The sequence below is a fragment of the Triticum aestivum genome, chromosome 1A (genome assembly GCF_018294505.1).
Source record: "Triticum aestivum cultivar Chinese Spring chromosome 1A, IWGSC CS RefSeq v2.1, whole genome shotgun sequence".
Taxonomy (NCBI): domain Eukaryota; kingdom Viridiplantae; phylum Streptophyta; class Magnoliopsida; order Poales; family Poaceae; genus Triticum; species Triticum aestivum.
The window spans coordinates 586,306,092-586,331,631 of record NC_057794.1 but is presented as its reverse complement, the minus strand read 5'-3'; the positions used below and the strand labels follow the sequence as shown (position 1 = coordinate 586,331,631).

Here is a 25,540-nt window from a genome sequence, read left to right as displayed (position 1 = left end):
ACAAGCCTTTGCCGGCCACACGACCAACTGACATCGGCTTATTGAGCTTATCCTTGTTTTCCATTACGTTCAACGCCCTATTCAAAGGGGTGTCGAAAGGGGAGCTCTGAGATGACCCCGCGCTACTGCTTTCTTTGTCCTGCGGAAGGAACGTGAACCATTTAGAAATATTGGGGATTGATTAGAATGCAACCATATGGAGCTAATTACGCGGGTGTGTATTCCTTACCAGAACAAGCTCAAGCTCCTTGGTCTTCGGATCCGTGGTAAGCTCCTTTGTTACCGGGTCCTCCTTGTACCGGGCCCTGAGAAAGTTCCTGGTTTGCTTGTCTCTATATTTCTCGAAGCGGGGCGGTAGGCCTTGCTCGGCACGCTCCGCGTCCTCCTTGTCCCATACAGGCTCCGCCACTCTGTAACCGCCGGGACCGAGTTGGTGGACCCCTATGTTCAACTGCCGCATTTCTTTCCCCCACTGACTTGATTCGGAGGTTGCGGGGCTCTTGCACTTGATCTTGAACTCCTTGTAGTCATCTTCGCTAATCAAAGGATATTTCGCCTTGATCTTCTCATAACTATCACCTTTGTCAATCATTGCCTTCACCGTGCTTTTCCAAGTAGACAGGGCCGTGCTCATCGTCGTGAGGGCGGCACCGTTCACTTTATTACCCGAGAGGCGTGTGTTTGCGAACTCAGCAGGGAACTTGTATCGTTCGTGCAGCTTCGTGAAGAGGAGGCTGCGCAAATTCCCTCGGTCCTTATGCCTTAGGTTCTCGGTGTTGATCGAGGCGGTGCTCCGGAGAATGCACCCGAGCTGAATCGAGTACCCCTTGACTACGTGTTTGGGCGCCGTCGGATGCCCGTCGGAGTTCACTTTAGTAAATTCCTCCCTGACGGTGCCGAGCACGTTCGGGCGCCGGTCCTTCCGTTGCCTCTTCGGTTGGCTGCCATCTGTGCGTGCGCCGCCATCATCAGTGGTGGCATCCGCGGCGCCATCATCAGTGGTGGCATCCCCGACGCCACTAGGGGTTGTGTAGTCAGGATCGGTGTCTTCCTCCACCTCCTGGGACAGCTCCCAGAATTGCTTGCCGCCCGAACCGCCGGCCTCATCGTTGTGGGCCATGTTTCGCTCTAAATAGGAAAAAAGTTTGGTCAAAAAGTTGGTTATTGTCAAGGAACAAGATCATGGTCTCATCATTTAGGGTTTGTCGACACCGAGGCATCCTAAAAGCTAAGCTTTTATCATTTAGGGTTTGTCGATGCCGAGGCACCCTAAAAGCCTAAGCGTACATCATTTAGGTTCTCATCGACACCGAGGCACCCTATAGAAGCCAAGTTAAGTTTTCATCATTTAGGGTTTATCGATGCCGAGGCACCCTAGGTTGGGCCTAATCACTTGGCTCTATTGCCACCTATGTTGGGTTTATCATCTAGGGTTTATCGATGCTAAGGAGAATTCTAAGTTGGGCCTAATCACTTGGCTCTATTGCCACCTATGGTTTAATGCAGCAAGAATGGCGGGGTAGTTGATCCTACTTAACTAAGTACTAAGATACCCCGGCCCATGCATTAGTCGCAAGTACCCCATATGTCCTATTTTTAGCAAAGTCATGCTAAAATTCACGGAAAATTTCAGCATGACCTTTGCTGAAAATAGGACATATGGAGTACCCGAATTTGCCGGAACGGAAGTTAATCGACATTCCGGCAAACTCAAGGGCCTCTCGGGGTACCTGCAATATCATTATCCCCGCGTAATGAAGTCGCCAATGGGTCATTTCAGAAGATCACAAGTAGCATCATCACAAGTACAACATCATCTATAGCTTTATATTAACAAAGCATCAGCACATATACAAAAGACCACTTATGCCAACAGTATGGTTTATATCAGATTCAGAGTTAGAAACAGGAAAAACCGGTGCTTCAAAGCCTACTGGACACAATTTACATCTATCAGTACGGGATGTCCTGACTAATTTCAAGTGTTCACAGGTGAACTTGTACCATGGATGAGCCTAGTGCTTCATTAGTCAACTGAACAGAGATAACAGGGCATAACACCATACATAAAGTGATGAGCATACATACTACTGTCCAAGCAAATTAACTGAATAGTATTGTGTCAAGTTCAGTTTAAAAATTCAGTTACTGCTTGAGTGATTTGACACCAAAAATTACTCCCAAAAATTACAATGACTGTATATATTCACTGTACAGGCTGTCAAGTTCTATTTCAGCTCAAGTTTCATTACAACACAAACACTGTAATTCATCTGCTCACAGAAAAATTAATAATCAAAATCAAATTACAATAGGGGTCCCAGGTTTGACCCCATGATACGTGCTATCCTGGGATTATTCCTCTTCTGAACAAACCATCATGCATCATTTTCTAACCAAGGCATAGCTCAGGAAAACCACTTGCTTTGACCAGAACTAGCTGATTACCCCAAATCTCATGGTAAAATTAGCAAGGCAAAGCATTTCTCTTACATGACCATAGCAAGAATGACACACTACATATAATCTGGTGAGATAGCAGCAGCAATCTCAAAAAAAGCGGAGACATCATACATACCACCTGAGCATCGCCCACAGACATCCAGGTACATCACCCACTATTATTGCCTGTAAAAAGGCCTAATATCCACTAGTATTGCCTATTGATCATATACTACCTACTCATATTTTATTCAGTCATTTTACCAGTTGTTTAACCACAGATTAGGGTCTGTCTAAGAGGTTAGTCAATGTAAAAATTGAAAAGCTAGCTAGCAGTACAGTAAGCAGCAGCAGTATCAGCGTAGCAGCAGGGCAAGAGCTTCAGCAGAAGCAGCTCAGGCAGGCGCAGGGGCGCGCGCGGGATGGCAAGCAGGGCTGGCACGGCTAGGTGTGTGCGCGGGTGTGCAAGGCAGCGAGCGGCCGCTGGAGGCAGCGGCGGCAGCAGGCCACCGCAGGAGGCCCGGAGCTGCGCGGACGCGACTGCTCGCGCGCGAGGCACCGCAGTAGCAGCGCGTAGCAGCAAGCGGTCGGCGAAGAGAGGGGAGGGAGGAAGGGAATGGGGAATGGTGGAGAGAGGGAGAAAGGAGGAAGGAGGAGAGGTACCTGGTCGCCGGAGGGGTCGGCAAAGGGGTCGGCGAAGGGGTCGGGGTCGGGGTCCGAGCTTGTCCGGGTCCTCGCTCGCCGCGGTTGAAGGAGAGCAGGGGCCGGTGGCGGAGGACGGTAGGGGCAGGCGGGGTGGGTGCGTCGGGGCCGCGCTCGCCGGCTGCTGTAGGGGCCGGAGGAGGCCCTCGCTCGTCGGAGGGAGGAGGAGAGGAGAGGAGCGGGCGGCGCGCGCTCGGCCGATCCCGTTCGGGGGGCGCGGGGGCGGCGGGGGTGGAGTCCCGCGGGGGTCGGGGTGGTGGCGTCGGGGCAGCGCAAGACCACAGCGGCGGCGGCGGCGCCGACGGCGTGCAGGCGCGGCGGACGGAGGGGGCGGAGCAAGGGGGCAGCGGCGTACGTTTGGGGTCGAGTGGGGATCTGGCGAGGGAGGGAGGCCATAGTGCGAGGGGAATAGGTGGAGTGGGGGAGGGTTAGCAATGGCGCACCTCCCCCTAGTGCGCCATAAGTACGACGATTCTAATGGCGCACCTCCCCCTGGTGCGCCATTAGAATTTTGTTTTAATTACTAGCCCGACTGGTCAGGTTATATTCCACCTAACCCTATCTCCATCAGAACACGCGCACTTGCCCGACTTGTCAGCACGCAGCACACACACTAGGAGGTCCTGGGTTCGATTCCCAGGCTCCCCAATTTTTGTTTTTATGCATTTAAATGTTGTTTGATATTTATTTGTGTTTAAATATGTTCAAACTTGTTTAAATCATAACAGTAATATTTTTTATAAAAAAGTAATAATTTTTTAAAAATATCATCAAATTTGTTATTTGAAAATATTTATGAATATGAAAAAATATAATCAAATTTGTTTTTTTGCAATTTTAGTTGCATTCATTTTTGACGGTGGAGCGGGCCGGGGAGGGTGCGGGGGAGAGGGTGCGGTGGGTCGTCGGCGACGGTGGAGTGGGGGAGGGTGCGGGCCGGGGGTCGGCGGCGGGCGGAGTGGGGAAGGGTGCGGGGGGTCAGCGGCGGCGGCCGGTGGAGCGGGGGAGATGGTGCAGGGGGGTGCTCGGCGGCGAGGGGGACCGGATCTGGCGAGGTGGGATAGCGATCGAGATGACAGTAATATTTTTTATAAAAAAAGTAATAATTTTTTAAAAAATATCATCAAATTTGTTATTTGAAAATATTTATGAATATGAAAAAATATAATCAAATTTGTTTTTTTTGCAATTTTAGTTGCATTCATTTGTGACGGTGGAGCGGGCCGGGAAGGGTGCGGGGGAGAGGGTGCGGTGGGTCATCGGCGACGGTGGAGTGGGGGAGGGTGTGGGCCGGGGCTCGGCGGCGGCGGCCGGTGGAGTGGGGGAGGGTGCGGTGGGTCGTCGGCGGCGGTGGAGTGGGGGAGGGTGCGGGGGGTCGACGTTGGCGGCCGGTGGAGCGGGGGAGATGGTGCGGGGGGTGCTCGGCGGCGAGGGGGGCGAATCTGGTGAGGTGGGATAGCGATCGAGATGAGGTGAGGAGGAGGAGGCAGCCGACAAGCTTAGAGAAGGAGGTGGGGGATGAAGTGGGGAAAGTGAGTGTGTAGGTGTGGCTGTCCAAAATTATCTAGCTGGTCCCAGGTTACTAATGGCGCACTACAGAGACATGCGCCATTAGTAACCCAACATACTAATGGCGCACCACACAGACATGCGCCATTAGTAGTTTTGCAAAAAAGTAAAAAAAAATCTATACTAATGAGCATCGTGGCACAGTGCGGCATTACTAGTTTAAACTAGTAATGGCGCACTATGCAACGGTGCGCCATTAGTAGTTTTGCAAAAAAGAAGAAAAAAATACAGTGGTGGTGCACTCTATGGCTGGTGCGCCATTAGTAGTTCTAACTACTAATGGCGCACTCTGCCCGGATGCGCCATTAGTATGTTTGAAAAAATGAAAAAAACATTTTGTTACTAGTGGCGCACCGTGCCTGGTGCGCCATTAGTGTCTTCCACACTAATGGCGCACCAACAGATGATGCGCCGTTAGTATATAGTAATGGTGCACCACATGTCTGGTGCGCCATTAGTGTCAATTTCATCTATAGCCCTTTTCCTAGTAGTGAAGTAGAGACCCAACCGACCTACGAGGTGATCATAAGACACCTGGGCGCGCCTGGGGCCTGGGGCGCGCCCTGGTGGGTTGTGGGAACTTTGGGCCCCCGTTTGCGTTGATTCCACCTCCCAAAAATCACATATATTCCAAAATAATTCTCTGTAAAATTTTATTCCATTTGGACTTCGTTTGATATGGATTTTCTGCGAAACAAAAACATGCAACAACCAGGAACTGGCACTGGGCACTGGATCAATATGTTAGTCCAAATAAATCATATAAAATGTTGTCTGAGGGAGTCCTGGATTAGGGGGTATCCGGACAGCCGCATTATATCCTTTGGCCGGACTGTTGGACTATGAAGATACGAGATTGAAGACTTCGTTCCGTGTCCGGATGGGACTCTACTTGGCGTGGAAGGCAAGCTAGGCAATACGGATATGCATATCTCCTCCTTTGTAAGCGACCTTGTGTAACCCTAGCCTCCTCCGGTGTCTATATAAACCGGAGGGCTTTAGTCCATAGGACAACAGACAATCATACCATAGGCTAGCTTCTAGGGTTTAGCCTCTCTGATCTCGTGGTAGATCAACTCTTGTACTACTCATATTATCAAGAATAATCAAGCAGGACGTAGGGCTTTACCTCCATCAAGAGGGCCCGAACCTGGGTAAAACATCGTGTCCCCTGCCTCCTGTTACCATCCGCCTTAGACACACAGTTCGGGACCCCCTACCCAAGATCTGCCAGTCTTGACACCGACATTGTCAAAAGTGTATAAAAGTTGCATAATATTGGCATGAAACAATCAAAAATTATAGATACGACGGAGACGTATCAGCATCCCCAAGCTTAATTCCTGCTTGTCCTCGAGTAGGTAAATGATAAAAAAGATAATTTTTGATGTGAAATGCTACCTAGCATAAACTTGATCATATATCTAATCATGGCATAAATATTAAGACATAAGTGATTCAAGGCAATAGTCTATAATTTGACATAAATACATCAATACTCAGGCATCCCAACAAACAATCATGTCTTTCAAAATATCAACGCTAAAGAAAGCTATCTCTACAAAATCATATAGTCTTGTCATGCTTTGTCTTCTTAACACACAGTATTTATCATGCACCAACCCCGATGACAAGCCGATCAATTGGTTCATACTTTTTAACACGCTTCAGCTTTTTCAACCCTCACGCAATACACAAGCGCAAGCCATGGATATAGCACTACGGGTGGAATAGAGTATGATGATAGGGGTAAATATAGAGAAGACAAAAAAGTAAGAAAGTCTCACATCGACGCGGCTAACCAACGGGCTATGGAGATGCCCATCAATTGATATCAATGTGAGGAGTAGGGATTGCCATGCAACAAATGCACTAAGAGCTATAAGTGTATGAAAGCTCAATATGAAACTAAGTGGGTGTGCATCTAATCCTATATTGAAAAATTCCCACTAGTATATGAAAGTGACAACATAGGAGACTCTGCATATGAAAAACATGGTGCTACTTTGAAGCACAAGTGTGGAACTAGCATGCCCCTTCTCTCTTTATTTATTTTTTTCTTTTTTTTCTTTTTATATTTTTTCTCTCATTGTCTAGAGTCTCATCCCGACTTGTGGGGGAATCATAGTCACCATCATCCTTTCCTCACTAGGGTAATGCTTTAAAAATGAAAATTGATAATCATGACACTTCTATTTACTTACAACTCAATATTACAACTCGATACCTATAACAAAATATGACTCTATATGAATGCCTCTGGTAGTGTACCAGGATGTGCAATGATCTAACATAGCATGTATGAAAAATGATGAACGGTGGCTGAGCCACAAACACTATGTCAGCTATATGATCATACAAAGCAATATGACAATGAATGCTCAAGTCATCAAACGGAAATGGTGGAAGTTGCATGGTAATATATCTCGGAATGGCTATGGAAGGGCCATAATAGGTAGGTATGGTGGTTGTTTTGGGGAAGATATAATAAGGCTTATGTGTGATAGAGTGTATTATATCATGGGATTTGGATGAACCGGCGAAGTGCACCGACTCTCGAGGTGAGAAAGGCAATGCACGGTACCGTAGAGGCTAGCAAATTGCCGAAAGGTAAGAGTGCGTATAATCCATGGACTCACATTAGTCATAAAGAACTCATATACTTATTGCGAAAGTTTATTAGCCCTCGAAGCAAAGTACTACTATGCATGCCCCTAGGGGGATAGATTAGTAGGAAAAGACCATCGCTCGTCCCCGACCGCCACTCATAAGGAAGATAATCAATAATAAATCATGCTCCAACTTCATAGCATAACGGGAGACTATACATGCATGCTTCGGGAATCACAAACCTTAGCACCAATACTTTTACTAACCATAACCGTTTACTAGTACCTCCCACATATTCCATCTCTATATCGTAAAACTATTGCAAGGAATCAAACATATCATATTCAGTGATCCATAAGTTCTATGTAGGATTTTATGACTAACCATGCAAATGATCAATTTTTGTTGACTCTCTAAACATATATAAGTGAAGCATGAGAGTTTAATTCTTTTTACAAAAGATCATACTCTAATAAATATAAGTGAAGCAAAAGAGCATTCTACAGATAACGGTTTTCTATGTGAAGAGAAATAGGCAATCCAAACTTCAAATGATACAAGTGAAGCACATGAAGTATTTTATAAATCAACCATGGACTATCTCATACCAGCATGGTGCATAAAAGAAAAATGAAAAATAAACACAAAAGACGCTCCAAGATTCACACATATCACATGAACGAAACCAAGACGAAAACATATTGATACTTGTTGAAGAAAGATGTGATGCCTTCCCGGGCATCCCCAAGTTTAGACGCTTGAGTCTCCTTAAATATTTACTTGAGGTGCCTTGGGCATCCCCCAGCTTGAGCTCTTGCCTCTCCTCCTTCTCCTCATATCGAGACCTCCTCAATCTTTCATCACTTTATCCACACAAAACTCAACAAAAAGCTCGGTAAGATGTGTTAATATAATAAAGCAAATCACTAATATAAGTACTATTGTAGACCAATTCATATTTTGTTTTTGCATTGTAGCTACTTTAATATAACTTTTCCATGGCTTATACCACCGATAGAATCGATAGTTTCATCAAAACAAGCAAAAAATGCATCAGAAACAGAATATGTCTTAAACAGGACAGTATGTAGTAATCTGAACTCTAACCATACTTCTGGTACTCCAAAATTCTGAACAATTAGGACAATATAAAAAAATTGTATAGCAACACTGTGCAAAAAGTTTCAGAAGCTTTTGACATTCTAGTAAAAAATGTAAAATCGCGCACTACAGCCAAAGTTTCTGTTTCTGCACCGCATATACCAACAAGCAATCTACTCATCCTAAAGGCAAATCTTGGCACATTATTTTTATAATACAATGGATTTGTACAAGGGGATAATTATTTTTGTGAGAATCTTCATGAAAAGTTCTACATTGTTTCCATGAGCATGAACACAAGTGTTCAAGGTCGACCCTCACTTCTCCAATGCATAACTTCCAATCGCTTCTCTTTTGTCGAAATTTTTTAAGTTTCTCTGTATATTTTTTTGTTTTTAAACTTTATAAAAGCACTCAACAGAAATAAATGACTCTCTAAAACTTCCGTGTTGCCTCTCTGGCATCGCTTTCTTTAAAGCCATTAAGCTAGGCATAAAGTGCTCAAGTAATTAATCCACCCGGATCCCAAGGTATATCAAAGCCAATTTTAATTAACAATGATTTGGCATTTAGTAGTGAGCACAAAGCAACATATATCATGCAATTACAAAATCTAACTCTCTTCCTATGCATTGGCATGTCATACAAGAACAATTCATGCACATCAAGTAAAGGCCATACATAGCATAAGCAATTTCTTGCAATTTTATCGTGTTGGAAACATAGAGAGTCGGAGATGTAGTTCCTCTTTCATAATAATTGCAAGCAGGAGCAGAAAGCACATGCATATCATATTCATAAAATTCATCATGTGTAATGGTACAATGCAACCCAGCAATGTAATCTTTAATAAGTGTGCATGAATTATAATTGGGAGAATTCAAAAAGATAATAGGAATATCATGTGTGGGTGCAATAGCAACAATTTCTTTCTTAATATAAGGAACTATAGCAAGTTCATCTCCATAAGCATAATTCATATTGGCATCATGGCCACAAGCATAGCAAACATCAAGTTCATCAAAAAGGGATATTTCAAAAGAATCAACGTGATCATAGCAATTATTATAGCATTCATCCTTCGGTAAGCATGAAGGGAAATTAAATACTGTATGAGTTGAAGAGTTACTCTCATTAGAAGGTGGGCACGGGTAGCTAATCTGCTCTTTCTCCTTTTGTTCATCGCTCTCCTCATCATCTTTTTCATCCAATGAGCTCATAGTTTCATCAATTCCTTCTTCCATAGACTCCTGCAAAATATTATCTCTTCTCGGACAACGGAGATCTTCTCAATAAATTCATCAATATCGAAATTATATTTATAATTTTCATAGCAATATTCAAGGATGGCAAAATTTTCAGGTCTATAAACATCATCATCAAAAGGTTCATACTTTAAAGACAAAGATTCAATTTCATAAGCACCCTTAAAAGCAACAAATTCTTCTATTCGTTCCACATCATAGTAATCATATATAGCATTAGCATAAGAAGTCAAGGTTTCATTATCATTAAATTTGCATGAAAAGGAAAGATGTGGAGCATTCATCCTAGAGCAACAAGTATAATCATATCTCAAGCATAGTTACCTAGCATACGAATGCAACATGTAAATTTGATCCCATAATAATTTTCCTTTATGAGTCAAGTGATAATCCCTAAAGTATTCACGTTGATCCAACGTTACTCCCGTTATCAAGTTGAATGGGGTTTTCTCAGGATTATTAAAGTAGTGCATAATATTTTTCACATAACAAGCAACAAGGGTTTTAGGAGGCTCCCCATCTCCATGAGTAGAAAGTACCACTAATTTTTTTGGTGTTTCGTGTTCCATATCTTGTAGGCATCTCTTGTTTGATGCTCGAATCCTTGAATTGTGGATGTTGTTTGCGTATTAGTTAGTGAGTTAGATTCTCGGTTTTCTGCTCGAGTGAGTATATCTTGCATCATCAGTTGAGCTTCGTATAACTGACGGCTATGCAACTGTATTTTCTCAGTGGACAAAAAAACCGATGCTTACTGAACCAAATGGTGCATGCGTATAGGGCAAGCTAACCAACTCTAATGCAGAAAACTAGTACCCCCTCTGTAAACTACAGTAATATAGTAGAAAAGAATCCCGGCATCAATCAATTTGACATCAACAATTTGTTTGCCTCCTTCAGAGTACAGCTTGCATGTGATTTGTCCGGCGTCACAGATGAATCACCAATAAAAGAAGAGTGCAAGATGCAGCCATAGAATTAAGAATGTGATGATGCAAACATGAGTGAGAGCATACCATCATACTATGTAACGCAATGCAGATCATAACGCCACCAGGCATCCTTGTTTATGCACATCAGATCCATACTACATTGGGTTTCAAACACCATCGGAATATTCCTAAAGTATATAAGAGAAAAATCATTTGCAGGAACTATGTGTTGTATGCATAAGACCAACCCTTTCCAGGCACGCGGTATGCATGGACGCTGACTGATATTCCTACATGAGTATGTATATGTATGTTCTCAAGTATCTATCCGTCTGATCAAGACCACGTTCTGAAGCTAACGACATCGCAGATCATGGAGTTGCCGCCGTGCTTGCTTCGAGTAACCATCCATTACAAGGAATATACGGGAACCTGGCTGTGCTTTACAGTGGGAGATATCTGAACAGGAGGTGACTTGAGGATGCTAAGTATGTAAGGTGACTTGCATCATGCTCTGGTATGTCTCAAGCCTACTGTCATCACTGCACAAAAGGAGCAGATCATCAGGGTTACTTGTTTATCTCTGATGAACAGACATATACACTACGATGATTTCTCTGCACAAGTAAGCAGAGGAGCAAACTTACCCCGTGTTTTGGCCCTTTGCCCGTCGATTCGACGGCGCTGCTGCTGCTGCCGGTACCTCCTTGACCTCCAGGTCCTGCCTTGGACTTATTGGCTGTTGTGCACATAAACGCAGAACAAGAGAGAAAATTACACGAGTGTGATTGATCACTCAAGGAAGAGACACATAAATAAAGGGAAGAGAAAGTGGTGTGCTCACTAAATCTGCTCCCGTCGTCATTGCCGCACCGCGGTTTGCACTTGCATATTGAGGTGCACCTGATGTTACCCTTCACGCAACCGCAGCCACTGGCACATTCACTTTGGCAATTGCACCCCACGGCAGACTCCTTGGCAGCCTGAAATAAGCGTGCCGCATGTCAGGTACTTGGCAGAGGTCAGAGCAGAACGGTATTCATGAATGTAGCGTGCTCTCCTCTAAAGAAGAAGAAGAAGAGGACGTTACCAGTGCTTCTCCCGCGGTCATTGTGCTCATTCCAGAACCTGAAGCAGGAACCTCTCTTTTAATCCCGCGATCCTGCAGCTTCTCCTTACTGGTCTTGGTGTTAACGCAGTCCTTGCACTCGCAGCGGTCAGAGCAAGGCAAGCCAGCCCTGACACATATGCAGTTCCTGCACACAGCATATCAACAAGCAACAGTTAAATTGCAACACTGGACATACCAGTTAACTAAATAGTTGACTGGATGGATCTGGTTCAGATAGTTCAACTGTGCATGCATACATGTTTTCGCACTTGGACTCGTCACAGCGGCATGGCTTTTGAGTAGACCCTGGTTCTCATGCTGGCAGTGCCTTAGTCTTCGTATCCGGCACGAGCGCCGCCACAACAGAGCTCGAGGGAAGCGTTTGAGCGGCAGCTTGGGCAGCAGAAGAGATCAGGACAAGTGGTCGTGTCTGAGAGATGCCTTGGGCAGTAGAAGAGCCTGATGCAAGCGTTGGAGTGGTACCTTGGGCAGCAGACCACCTCTTAACTACGTTGTGCAGACAGTGACCATGGCACTTGCAGTCCGGAGAGCATATCACATTCGTCGTGTAGCAAACGCAGCTGTTGCACATAGCAAGCAACTAACTGATTGGATGGATCAGGTTCAGGTCATTCCAAATGTTTGTGGTTGTAGACATACCTTTGGAAGCAATCACTGTTGGTGCAGCCACACGTCCTCTCCGACATTGTGGACACCAATGACAAGGTATCTCTGCAACATGATGCATAATTTTTAAGTATGTAGTATCGAACAGATGGTACTTGATTGGGAGATAAATCGATTCAAGCATTCGTCATGGCAAAGTAGAATCATGGCAAATCACACTAAAGAAGTAGATTCGTCATGGCAAAGGAGAATCATGGCAAATCCGATATCTACTAGCCTAGAACTTGACAGATCAAGTCGTTGTAGATTTGCCATGGCAAAGGAGAATCTACTAAAGAAACGAACTAGAACCAAACCGGCACCTTGGCTGCACAATCTGTGACTCTTGCTCCAACACTGCTTCGTCAGGTGTGCCACTGGTACCTTGCTGCCCTCCTGGTTGAGTGTTGGACTCATCTGCTTTGTACACAGCAGAGCAACAGAAATTACAGGAGCATGAACAATCCTGCAAAGCAAACATATAAAAAGGAAAATGTAGTGTACTCACCCCCTTTGGCCCCAACGGGATTAACACAGATTGTGGCTGGGCACTTGCAATTTGAGGTGCACCTGACATTGCGCTTTAGAATAGGGAGAACAGCTAGTATCAGAAAAGAAGAAGCATATCTAGTTTTTATGAAAACGATAAATGCAAAGAAGACCATGTGTGCAGATAACTTACCGTGAAGCAAGGACAACGGTGGTGGTTACATCCGATCGTCCTGCAGCTGCACCCCTGGTCGATGAACTTCATTTTGACTGCTGATGGGGAGGTATTCCTGCAATGCACAAGGTGAGAGTACGAAGGAGTATTACACTTCAAGTTTGACGCGTAGCTGTAAATATCCACTCTGCATACCTGGCTTCACCCTTGGACTCTGGTTCTTGTGCTGGCAATGGTTTAGGTTGTGGTTGAGCGGCAGCTTGGGCAGCGGCAGATTGGTCAGCAGCAGCTTGGGCAGCGGCAGATTGGTTAGCAGAAGAGCCCGAGGCAAGCGTTGGGGTGGTACCTTGGGCAGCAGCCGGGTTGATTGTTCCAAGAGATAAGTCGTTCTGGCAGTCACCACCGCAGTTGCATCCCGAACAGCATACCGCATTCCTTATTAAACAGTCACAAATGCTGCACATAACAAAGCAATTAGCCTTAACCAGCTTACTGGATAGATCAGGTTCAGGTCATTCTAAGTGTGTGTGGTTGTACACATACCCTTGGAAACACTTCTTGTTGGGGCAGCTGCACGTTGTCCGCGACATTGTGGACACCAATGACGAGGTATCTCTGCAACGCGATGCATAATTTTATAAGTATGTAGTATCGAACAGATGGTACTTGGTTGGGAGATAAATCGATTCAGTCATTCGATCAACCGTAGTTTTTTTTCCCGTAAAACAAAACTAGTACAAATCAAAAGTGAAGAAAAAGAACTGTTTCTGTTCAGCTACACAATTTGTGAAGGAGGCACCAACTTGCCAACAATTCGCCATTGCAAAGAAGAACAACTTACTCAAACAATTCACTAGAACTAATTCTGGACGACACATACCATCGACATTCAGGATCAGCTTTCATCATCATAAAGCAGCAAAGCATCGAAAGCACATCAAGAATCTTTCTTGGGAACAAACAAAATAGTAAGTACTAGTATACTCCATGCAGTAAGTTAATTCCAACAGAACATCCCACGACACAGCCCATCTTACAGCAGTCTGCATACAGGTTGGGCTAGGCAACGCACTGAAAACAAGGATTTTTTGCTCAGAATACCTAACAAACAATACAGTAGGTGGCACCCTTAGCAAGCATTCATGAATCATAGCAGTAACTTAGAACAGAAGTAAACTAGCAAATGAATCTCAACATCAGCAGATGATTGAAATACAAATTTATCTGAATGCAGGAAAGACAGGGTATAAACGAACATCACACATCACAGCTCATCTTACAGCAATGTTCACACGAAATTGGGCTAAGCAACGCACTAAGAACAAGTCAAGGAAAATTGCATGTCACTCGGTAAATCTACAGCGTCAGAGTTCAAAGTTAAATCTACAGCCTACTAGAGAAGAGACAGGCATTCGGTCGAACAGCCTGAGTGCACGCAGTCTGATCGATTTTGCTCAGGATTCAGGAACATGACCAGTAGCCAGCAACGAATCGACCAAATCGTGGTCATCGACAAGAATCTACTCAGCTAACGATGGATGATGAACCGCATACATACTGGACACACACGATTTCTTCCACCCAATCCGACGCTAGAGGATCCTATTCCTAGGAGCACGAACGCCACCGATGACGCGCGCTCGCCGCGTGCCGACGAGGTGGAGAGGGTGGGGATGCTTCTGCAGGCGGGGTCGGGGAGAGACGCGTGGTGCTTGCTCGTGTCGCGCCTACGGACGCGCAGCGGTGCGAGCGCTACGGAGGAGCGCGGCGGTTCCTCCCCGGCGCATGGGAGGAGCGCGTGGCGGGGGGCGCTCTCGTCGCGGTCGGCGCGGCGAGAGGCTGCTTGCCCGCATCAGGCCTACGGACGCGCGCGCAGCGGCGGAGCGGTACGGAGGAGCGCCTCAGCCTCTCCCCGGCGCGCGCGCACTCGCCGGGAAGAGCGGCGCTGTGCCGGGAGCCGAGCCGCGGAACTGTAGCTAGGAGCAGAAAGGGGAGGAGGAAGCGGGGGCGGGGAAGCGACTAACCGAGACGACGACGACGAGGAGGAGGAGGAAGAGGAAGCGGGGGCCGCCGCGGTCGCCGCCGGGCCGCGCCGGGCCGCGTCGTCGCCGCTCCCCGGCCTGCCGCGCCGCGTCCCGCGTGGATGGTGGTCGGTGGCGAAGCGGAGGCAAGGCAGCCGTTGCACGGCTTCGCTTCCAACTTTAAATGGATGGATGCGCGGCCTGGGTTGGGTCGGGTCGGGTCGGGTCGGGCTGGCGCGGGCTGCACGGGCCCGATCGATTGGTACCGCCTTTGCCTCGTTACGTGCTCCTCAAGTTTCTTTTTTCCTTTCCTTTTCTTCATCTTCTTTTTTACTAGTATCAAAAAACGCACCCATCTAGTTCGCGCAAAAAAAGAAAAAAAAATACCCCTCTAGTCAGCTTATTGCTAAATGCATGACGAGCTCCATAGAGCCCTTTATTTTAAAAAAATTTGAAAACCACATTTTTAAAGTTTCAAATAAATCTAAAAAATCACACGTGTATAGACGGATGTATAGTACATGTGTGTAAAATTTGAAAATGACATACTTTAGGGTGAGAGTTAAACAAAATTTGAAATGATGAATGGTACACGCACTGTTCACTATAAAAAATGCTCATCACCAGACTTTACACACATGTGAAACACATCAATATAAATGTGTATATTTTTTTTCAAAAAAATTGTAACATAAAAATGTGATTTTGATTTTTTCGAAAAAATCAACCTACTCCATCATAACCCTACATTATGGGCCACTTCTCCTGGGCGGCTACAAAAAAGCAGTCTCTCTTCAGTTTAAAAAATAAGTTGTTCCCCAAATTCGTTGAGACTTCTAAATTAGTTATCCCATAACTAGTTTAGAAGCCCCAATGAATAAGAGAGGCGGCTTATGAAAAAACTGGGGAAGAGGCAACTTATTTTTTTTTATGTTGTCAAAAAAACTGACTCATATCTGTTAAAAAAAAGCACACAAACCACCTCGTAGACTCCCCTAGCGGGGGGCCTAGCGTTTATACTCCTCTGGTGATTTGCTGGAGTTTGTATCATATTACTCAGCTCCCCTCGACTTCGATTTGTATTTTTCATTTTATTCATCACACCACTCTTTTATACCCATATATGACCTCATGCCAAAGCATGAGTGGTTCTCACACTTCATCACATGATTTCATGTGCCCCTCTCTCTGGTAGGCCCTGCGTCGTTTGGCCCTCGATTTTATTTGGAAGGGGCCAGCCCATGTGACTTTTAGTCTTTGTTTGCGTTGTTGTATTCCATAGGGTAATGATCAACCAAAAGAAAGGCCCACTCTTTGCAGGAGTTCGATCAGAGGCCCCGAGAAGGGGGAGGGGGTCACACTGGAAACATGGACCTTCGTGCAGGCCTAAGCCCGATTTCTAAAGGGCGTGCCACCTCAAAGTTGTGTATTGACTTTTTACTGATCACACCACCCTTTCTTACCCATTTAATGACCCCATGCAAAAGGAATAGTGGCTCCAACACTTCCTCACACCAATTCGTGTGCCCCCTCTTTTACCTCTTTGGCAGACCCCGCATTGTTTAGCCTTTGATTTTATTTCGAATGGATCACGCCGTGTTTTATTATGACCAACCTAGAGATAGGCCCACTCTTGGCAGGACTTGGGCTAGCGGCCTTAGAAGGTGGGAGCTTCGCACTAAAGTCTTGAACCTTCATGCGGGACGGTCCGATTTGAGAAATCGGTGACACCTCAAAGTTGGATATTGCCTTTTTACTCATCAAAACACTCTTTTATACCCCCCATGTTATTACCCCATGCAAAAGGAGGAGTGGTTTCGACACTTCCTTGCATGATTTAGGTCTAGGGCTTACGTATATGGTTTTGTTCTAGGATTGGTATAGGGTTGGCCCTAGGGTTTATGCCTAGTGCTTAGATCTAGGGTTTAAGCATAGGCTTTCGGTCTTGGGTTAGGTCTAGGGTTTAGACCTTTGGTTCGTGTCTAGGTTTTAAGTCTTGGGTTAGATCAAGGGTATAGGTCTTGGGAAGGTCTATTGATTAAGGATAAGGTTTGGCTCTAGGGTTTAGGTTTTGTGTTAGTCAAGGGCTTAGGTGTAGGCTTTATGTATAGGGCTTCGCTCTAGGATTTATATCTAAGGCTTAGATCTATTGTTTAAGTATAGTGTTTTGCTATAGGGTTTAGGTCTTGGGTTAGATCTAGGGTTTATGTCTTGGGTTAGGTTTAGTGTTAAATCTAGGGAAAGAAAGAAACACAAATGAGAAAGAAAGAAAATTTTATAAAGAAAAAAGCATCTTTGTCGTATGTCCGCGCTGTGACTGTCAGCAAAGAAGAATAACAGAAAAAAGATCTTTGTGGTACCGACAATTGCCTATCAAAACGAATAAATAAAATAGAAAAAGATCTTTGTCATGTGCCTGTTGTTTGACTGTCAGCAAACCTTCAAATAAATAATAAGAAGAAAAATGTTATTGCTCTGACATTAGACTATAGGCAAAGAGAGCCGCATTGTCTCGTCTCTATCAATGACAAGCGAGGGGGTGCATGTCTAGCATGGTGGCCCAAGGTTTTCTTTGCCAGGACTTTGTCCATCCTTTGCCAACTGCTTTCATTGTTGTCGGTTTTTTTCTACTCTATTGAGAGTTGTGTCATTGTCGACTTGTTTTTGGTTTACTATGGCTTAGGTTGGCCTTTGCCATCTGCGCAATGAAAAGCTTTGGGCAAAGGGTCAGAAGCTCGGAAATGACCAATTTCATGTAGTGATCCAAGGATAATACGACAACTTCAATTAGGAAAAATTAGTTCACCAAATCATGGAAAGTTTAGAAAAATATGTTCTCATTCATGGCCAATTTAGAAAAATTTGGACTGGTCACATGGCAAATGGATCCAGTAAGTTTTCAGCGGCATGCCTAATGATCAGTGCCTCCTTGCTCTACCCCCCCCCCCCCCCTAAATGTTCATGATATCTCCCGTCGTCTCTAGTCCCCCCCCCCCCTTCAATTTTTCCATCAACAATACTCCTCCGGTCGAGCATGCCAAACCAACACACATCCTATGTGCTCCCCATCGATACCCAAACAGCATCGGCTCGTTTCAGTGCTCAAATGAACAAAAACAATCACCACGGGCGCCTCACATCCAGTCATAATCGACTAACAACATCGAAAACTACCATCTCGTCCGCATGAATTGAGCACCATCAGCGTTCAAAACTGATCCCAACAATCCCAACCACACACTTTAAGTAGTCAAAAAAATCATGGGAACAGAAAACACCACAACCACCCCATAAACCTGCGCGGAAACAAAACTAAATGGAGAGGATCGCTGGAAGGACCTTGCTACCATGGGTGCATAGACGTGCGGAGAAGAGAGGGGAGCAAAACTATGGCGCTGTGATGAAACCGTGCCGCCGCTCGCGCCTGTTCCTTGAATCCCTCCGTTGCACCCCCCCCCCCCCCCCCTCCAAAATATATTAAAATATCGGTTGGAATGCCATGCAGACATGTCGGTGCTAAAGCTAGAGGATCTTGGGTAAGGGGTCCGAGCAGGTGATCTTGGCACGATAGTGAACATAAAGTAAAGGGGGCATAGTCTTACGTATGTTCGGGCGCTCTTGAAGAGGTAAAACCCTACGTCCCGCTTACATTGTATTGATTGTGGATGGGGTTAAAGTACGTATGATCTACTCAAGATCGAATGAAATGAGTTCTAACATCTAAGCCTTGAACGCGTGTCTCTTACAGACTAAAACCCCTTGGCTTATATAGGCACCGGGGTATCTAGGGCTTACACATGGTCCGTTACAATCTAGAGAGAAATATGTCGATCATTCAAATATACCTTAAAGTTTACGTCAAGTCTTCGAAGGATTCCATCTTGACAATGCTGAGTGCTAGGGCATGAGAGACCCATTCTTCAATTGTGGATGGGTCCTCGGCCCAGCCCATGAATGACAGGCCGACGTGGTGCGCCCCCCCCCCCCCCCCCTCCCAATCCAGGACACTGTTAGGACGTGCACCGCCATCTCCCCATTACGACCGCCAAAGATGAGAGTGAGCAACCGATACGGCGATGGAGGGGCGCTACTTCCCATGGATTCCCGTGGCTACAAATCGGGAAGCAAAGCACATGTGTGCCTCACAGATGCGCAACGCCCCGCTCCCATTACAACCGCTGGCGAGGAGAGGATCAATTGCGGCGGCGGCGGCGGTGCTACCAGGGGCGGAAGCCCGTGAGAGAGAAGGGAGAGCGAGTGAGGAGCATCGCCGAAAACGCTTTGAAATGAAACCGTAGACCTTCATCTTTTGTCTGAGAGCATCTGAGCCGTTAAACGACTGAACCGTTTAGTGTCGACTTCCAGTCGATAGTCTTCAGAGTGTGATTCAGGAGAGGGTGCGACTATCGACTGGAAGTTCCTCCGCTGCCCCCAGAAAAACCGAGGGCCACGGCGGCCGCCGGCCACTGCGCTAGGGGTGGTGGCCAGCCGATGTTCCTCGAACTATAACTGAACACTGTACAACTGTATTTTTCCAGTGAGCAGAAAATTGAACGCTTACTGAATCAGTTGGTACATACAGTATGTATTTGCAGGGCGAGCGTGCGTTCTATGGCCTCTGAGTGTGGTGCTGCAATCACGTCCACAAGAGTCACGATTCTGTGCTAATCGTCATCGCTCGGAATCAACGCTGCTGAAGAAAAGAATCCATGGATTCGACATGGACAACTTGTCTTGCCTCCTTCAGAGTACAGCTCAGGCAATTTTCACATCAACCAAGCAGAGTGACATGTGTAAGATTATCAGTCTAAATGAAGATGAAGCCGTACTCAAAACCGTTACATAGTAGTTTGAACAGAGGCCAGTTTGGGTATTTAAGAACTCCATGCACACAATTCAGAATGCTGCATAGTGGATACTCCCTCCATTTTTATATACAAGGCCACTACGGAATATACATTTTGCATCTATACAAGGCCACAAGCAGTAATCGAGGCAAGGTTAATGATATTTTCTCGTACTAACAACCTGTTTAATACTTGCATGTATGCAATCCTAATGACTGTCAGCTACTTCCTCCACTCAGTTTCTTTGCATGCATGTGGAGTATGAATGATCCCAGTAAACAAGAAGAAAAGTTGACTAGTAAATCAGACATTAAATTTTACATTGGTACCTGTAATCCGAGTTTGTGGCCTTGTATATAAAGATGGAGGGAGTAACAAAACTCCGCACAAGTTAATTATATATGTTATGGACAACAAGATCTTGGGATTTTCAGAAAATTGACAACCAGGCAACAACCTAGATTCAAGACAGGGCACATTGGCCATGGACACACTACATCACATGACATTCCTAAGTCCCAACTAAAAACATGTCATGGCATCAGAGGTGTGTTGTTCTGTTTCTTATAAAAATTGTAATTCGGTTACTCAGTCTACTTGAACATCATGAGTAGTACATATTGTTTGGGACCATCATGAGTAACAACATGCATGCAGATTTCACTAAAGGAACCTCCATGTTTGTACACACAAGATACAACTACTAGAGAAGTCGGCGCTAACATATAATTATAATACTACAAAAGAAAGAGAGAACCATTTCAAATAATAAATGAGATAATAAAACTTTCAAGTGCATCAAAACAGGGCACCATCAATATTCAACATTGTTGGGATAACAGTTTGCATACTAAATTGACTTGGTTCAGTCGTATGACTAGGCTCTCATAACCAATTGAATTGTAGCTTGCATTTTTTTTCAAAAGTGAACTCATTGCCTAGCCAACATTGTTCAAAGCCACAAAAATACTTGCACCTGGACACTAACTGATAAGAAAACCAAATTAGAGTAGATGTAAGCCTTATTCAAGCCACTGCCAAAAACTAGAAGATCTTGACCATACCAAACAATCAATTTTCATGAAGGTGTCATGCCAAGTTGCCAACTAACCAAATGTGAACCTGCTCTGAACTTCAGTGAGCATTTGACAGCGCCATTCCATAAAGCATGGAGTGTAAGGTCGAAAATTTTGCATTTGATAATCTTCAAGATTGCAGATAACATGCAACTTCTGGGTATCCATATCATACGACATAAGTGTCCGTTCTCGTTCCACCCCATCATTAAAAAAAGGGTTAATTATCCTTTTGCCCTCAGTGGTGTCCATGTACTCAGTTTTGCCCTCAGATGCGAATTGTCCTCAGTTTTGCCCCTAGTCCGAACACAGCAACTATGACGAGGCCAAACGGCCATATTTGAGTCCATTCCATCCGCCGGCGTTAGTGGTTGTGGGTCCGGAGCTTACACGTGGGACCGTGTGGACGTGGGTCTGGAGCTGACATGTAGGCCCGTGCAACTAAATCCCCAAATCATTCTAGCTCACACCCATCCGCCCTGCCGGCTGTCCTGCGCCGCCGACGCCACCTGCGCCGTGGCCAGCACCTGCCCCGCCACCAGCTGCACGGCCTGCTCCGCCGCTACCTCCTTGCGCCTACGCTCCACGGCTACCTGTGATGCCCACCACCTTCCTGCAACGCCATGGGTGGGACGCCCGCCACCTGCTCGATCCGCGGCGCGGCCTCCTTCCGTGCGCCCGGCCGGAGCGCTCAAAGGTGGGGGGCTGCTGGAGCTATTTGAACTAGGAGGAAGAACCCTAGGGCGAAATGGTGAGCAGCGGCGACCCCGGAGTATTTGGCGAGGCAGGCATCGGGCCGGAGATCCGCCGCGTCCACGACTGGGTTCCCGAGGGGTAAGTCTCGCCTCTTGTTTAGATTGAGCTTAGTTGTGCATTTGAACACTCGATTCGAGTAGGTTTGTCCAATTAGTGTGCTGATTGCGTCTCTGTTTTTCGCCGGTTAGGATGGAGTTGCGGTTTGCTTTCATGGTGCACATTAGAAGGGACCGGTACATGTTCGATGCAAAGGATAAGAAGAAATACCAAGGAGGTTTTGATTATCGGTTGCCAATTGCTAGTAATTGGAGTTTCAGACAATTTGGGGAGGTAATGTGTAGCCAATATCCTTGGGGTTTGCTTGATGAAGTGGTATACAAATACTATGATGGGGAAAAGAATTGGGTGACAGTTAGTAATGATGAAGAGCTAGCTACCATGTTTGTTAGGCATAAAGAGAAAGATAATTTTCATGTGAGGCTGCAAGTTGATGTGCTTGAGCAGGCATTTGGACCTAGGATGGCGGGTGCAACATCTCGGGGAGAACCAAGTCGTCGTAATGGCATCTGTAGCCAGAACAGTTCAGTTGGTGCACGGTGACATGGTGGCTCGACAAGTGTGGGCAACAGCAGTAGGGTCCCCCTTGAAGTGGAGCCTGATGGCTACAATTTTGGGGTTGATGAAGAGAAGCTATATTCTGATGTTATTCGGAATTTACGACGGGCACCTCGGACTGAAAACCAAGATGAGGCTCACAATACAGTCTGTGTGGATGATGACGCGATGGGTGAGGATGAAGACCTTGCAGCTGTTGAATGGGACCCTTCGAACCCTCATATGGAAGAAGGTACAGTTTTTGCATCCATGAATGAGTGTAGAAATGTACTTGTGACATACTGCATCAAGGTAGAACGTACTTTCAAAGTTGACAAGAGCGATCAAGTACGTTACAAAGTGCACTGTCCGACTGAGGGTTGTCCATGGAGGCTGCTTGCATCTAAAATGCGGAATAGCACTAATGTTCAGGTCAAAGTGAACCCTTTTAAGCACACATGCCAGGAATCAACCCTTAGGAAGGATACAATCAGTAGAGCCAAGTCAAGATGGGTGGCAGAAGAAGTAAAGAAGTGGGTGAAAGAAAACCAGCAAGTGGGTCCAAAGGAATTGCCGAAGAACATCAAAGATAAGTTCAAGATAGATTTACCATACATGAGGTTGTTCAATGGTAAACAACATGCTATGGATTCTATTTATGGTAACTGGCAGGAAAGTTTTCAATTGTTGTATTCATTCAAAGGTGAAGTGGAGAGGACAAGCCCAGGTAGTATTGTAGATATTGATCACCACACCATGGAGTACACATTCAGGGGAGTGACAAAGACCAAGGAATGCTTTAGGAGGGTTTTTGTCTGCTTTGAGGCTTGTCGCCGGGGTTTTTTGGCAGGCTGCGGGCCTTATTTGGCTATTGATGCCACTTTTCTCACAGGGAGGATTAAAGGATAGTTAGTAGCAGCTTGTGCAGTTGATGCACATAGTTTTGTACTTTCAGTTGCCTATGGTGTGCTGGAGACAGAGTCTGAGGAGAGCTGGACTTGGTTTTTGCATAATCTCCGTCGGGCTATTGCACATCCCAATGGGTTGGTCATTCATACAGATGCCTGCAAAGGTTTAGAAGTGGCTGTGGACAATGTGTTCCCTGGAGTACAGCATAGGGAATGCATGCGTCACCTTGCTACAAATTTCATGAAGAAATTCAAAGGAAAGGTGTATACCGACAATTTATGGCCAGCATCTTTGACATGCAGTGTGAAGAAGCACAACTACCACTTGAGGCAGTTATACATGAATCCCAAAGTGAAAGAATACTTGGAAACACACCACTCCATGTTATGGGCCAGAAGCCAATTCAGTGAAGTGAGCAAAGTTGACTATGTGCACAATAATCTAGCAGAGTCTTTCAACTCAATGACCCGGAAACTAAAGGGTCATTATGTGGTGGATTTTCTTGACAGGATAAGGATAGAATACATGCAGAAATTTCATTATCGTGCAGGAATAGCCGAGGCAAAATTCATGGGCCACATTATCATCCCTGCCGTGATGAATGAACTGAAGCAGAAGACAACAGGCTTGGAAATGAACATGACTCTTTTCTCAGGTACCACAGCAGAGATATCATATTTGGATAAAGATAAGAAGGAATAGAGATATCCAGTGGATTTAGAAGCTAGAACTTGCAGTTGTAGGCAATGGCAGATAACTGGGTTGCTATGCATTCATGCCTTGTTTTTCATCACTTCTCTCCCAGGTCCAGCAGGGAACATACAACAGTATGTGCATGATTACTACTCTGTTGCAAGGTTCAAAGCCACATATGCTTATGCCTTGCCTGCTATGGATGGAAAACAACAATGGGACATGGTGGACCCTGGATTCAAGCTTTGCGCTCCAGTTCTGAAGAGAGCAGCAGGTAGATCAAGGAAGAGTCGAATTAGACATCGCAGCGAAGGAGCTGGACTTGGAGCGAGGAAGCGTAAGTGTACAAGGTGTGGTGGGTCTGGTCATTTTGATAAGTATTGTGATAACACAGTAGATCCAGCGTTCGGAGAGAGTTTCGATGAAGACTTCGATGAAAATGTTGGTCAGCAGCCGGTTGCCTCAACAGATGATGAAAATGATGGTGAACAGCCGGTTGCATCAGATGAGGATTTTGACGAGGCTCCAAATGATGATGGTCAACAGCCGCATGATTTTGATGATGATCCAAAATATCCTCCAAATAATGATTCAAGTGAGGCTTCAAATGGTGATCCAAGTGAGGCTCTAAATGGTGATCATGGTAATCCAAGTGAGGCTCCAAATGATGATCCAAGTGAGGCTCCAAATGGTGACCAACCTTCTGTTGTTGTGAGTTCTGCTGGGCATGTAAATCTTGCAAGGGTCAAATACTACTGTACATCTATCACTTGACATGATCTCATTACCGTTTATGTTTTGCACAGCTCTATGGTAGGTTTGAAGAAGACGCGCAAGGTACCGACAACCAAGAGAAGAAGAGAAGAAACAATGAGCACAAAGTGCACGAGGAGCAAAGTGATGGCAAGAAGCTCAAGGAACAGACAGAAGCCCCAACGCTATCTATGAATAATTATGAAACATTATGAATAAGGGATGATGTTGTATTATGAAACATTTATCACTTGACATGTTGTATTTCTGTTGGATGATGTTGGACCTATGTTAGAAGTATGTTTGACATGATGTTTAAATATCTGTTGGATGATGTTTGAATGAGCACATGGTTTTTCCTCTTTTTGATTTTTTTGAATTTTGTTTTGCTCATTTAAATTATGGTCAAACCTAACTTTGACCAAGATTTAAACAAGTCTAAAATATCAAAATGAAAAACTAAGCCTGGATACTTCTTAGTCAATCCAAAATGAAGTTGTGGTGAGGTTTTTGAAATTTTCATGAAAAATGTGCTAAAAAGAGGGGTCCAAAGGTAGGGTAAACGGCCTCATTTCTAAGTAAGGTTTTTTTTGACCTTGTCTAAATCAGCCAAATAACTTTCCTACACATATATTCTATATGTACACACTATGTGCGCTGGTTTTTCCATTTTTTGATTTTTTTAATTTTGTTTTGCTCATTTGAATTCTGGTCAAACTTAACTTTGACCAAGATTTAAACAAGTGTAAAACATCAAAATGAAAAACTAAGCCTGGATCCTTCTTAGTCACTCCAAAATGAAGTTGGGGTGAGTTTTTTGAAATTTTCA

The 25,540-nt window shown here is 45.1% G+C and overlaps 1 protein-coding gene across 1 annotated transcript; it reads right to left on the bottom strand.

The window, feature by feature from the left end:
* Positions 1-10,664: 10,664 nt before the first annotated feature.
* Positions 10,665-15,218, bottom strand: LOC123070133 (protein tesmin/TSO1-like CXC 6). The gene is made up of 13 exons (XM_044493161.1): positions 15,087-15,218; positions 13,606-13,677; positions 13,258-13,518; positions 13,081-13,177; positions 12,907-12,979; positions 12,722-12,815; positions 12,393-12,464; positions 12,216-12,313; positions 11,990-12,125; positions 11,712-11,877; positions 11,466-11,604; positions 11,269-11,360; positions 10,665-11,163 (listed from the first exon to the last, which is right to left on the bottom strand). The coding sequence occupies exons 2-9, from the start codon at positions 13,650-13,652 to the stop codon at positions 12,046-12,048; spliced, it is 822 nt and encodes a 273-aa protein (XP_044349096.1). The 5' UTR covers positions 13,653-13,677; positions 15,087-15,218; the 3' UTR covers positions 10,665-11,163; positions 11,269-11,360; positions 11,466-11,604; positions 11,712-11,877; positions 11,990-12,045.
* Between the last annotated feature and the right edge of the window lie 10,322 nt (positions 15,219-25,540).

Bases quoted from the DNA above. Each gene is read 5' to 3' on its own strand.
- LOC123070133 (XM_044493161.1), bottom strand. From the start codon at position 13,652: ATGTCGCGGACAACGTGCAGCTGCCCCAACAAGAAGTGTTTCCAAGG. The intron at 13,178-13,257 runs GTATGCAGAGTG...TGTGCATTGCAG, and splicing joins GAGTCCAAGGGTGAAGCCAG to GAATACCTCCCCATCAGCAG. The intron at 12,980-13,080 runs GTAAGTTATCTG...CCTATTCTAAAG, and splicing joins ACCGTTGTCCTTGCTTCACG to CGCAATGTCAGGTGCACCTC.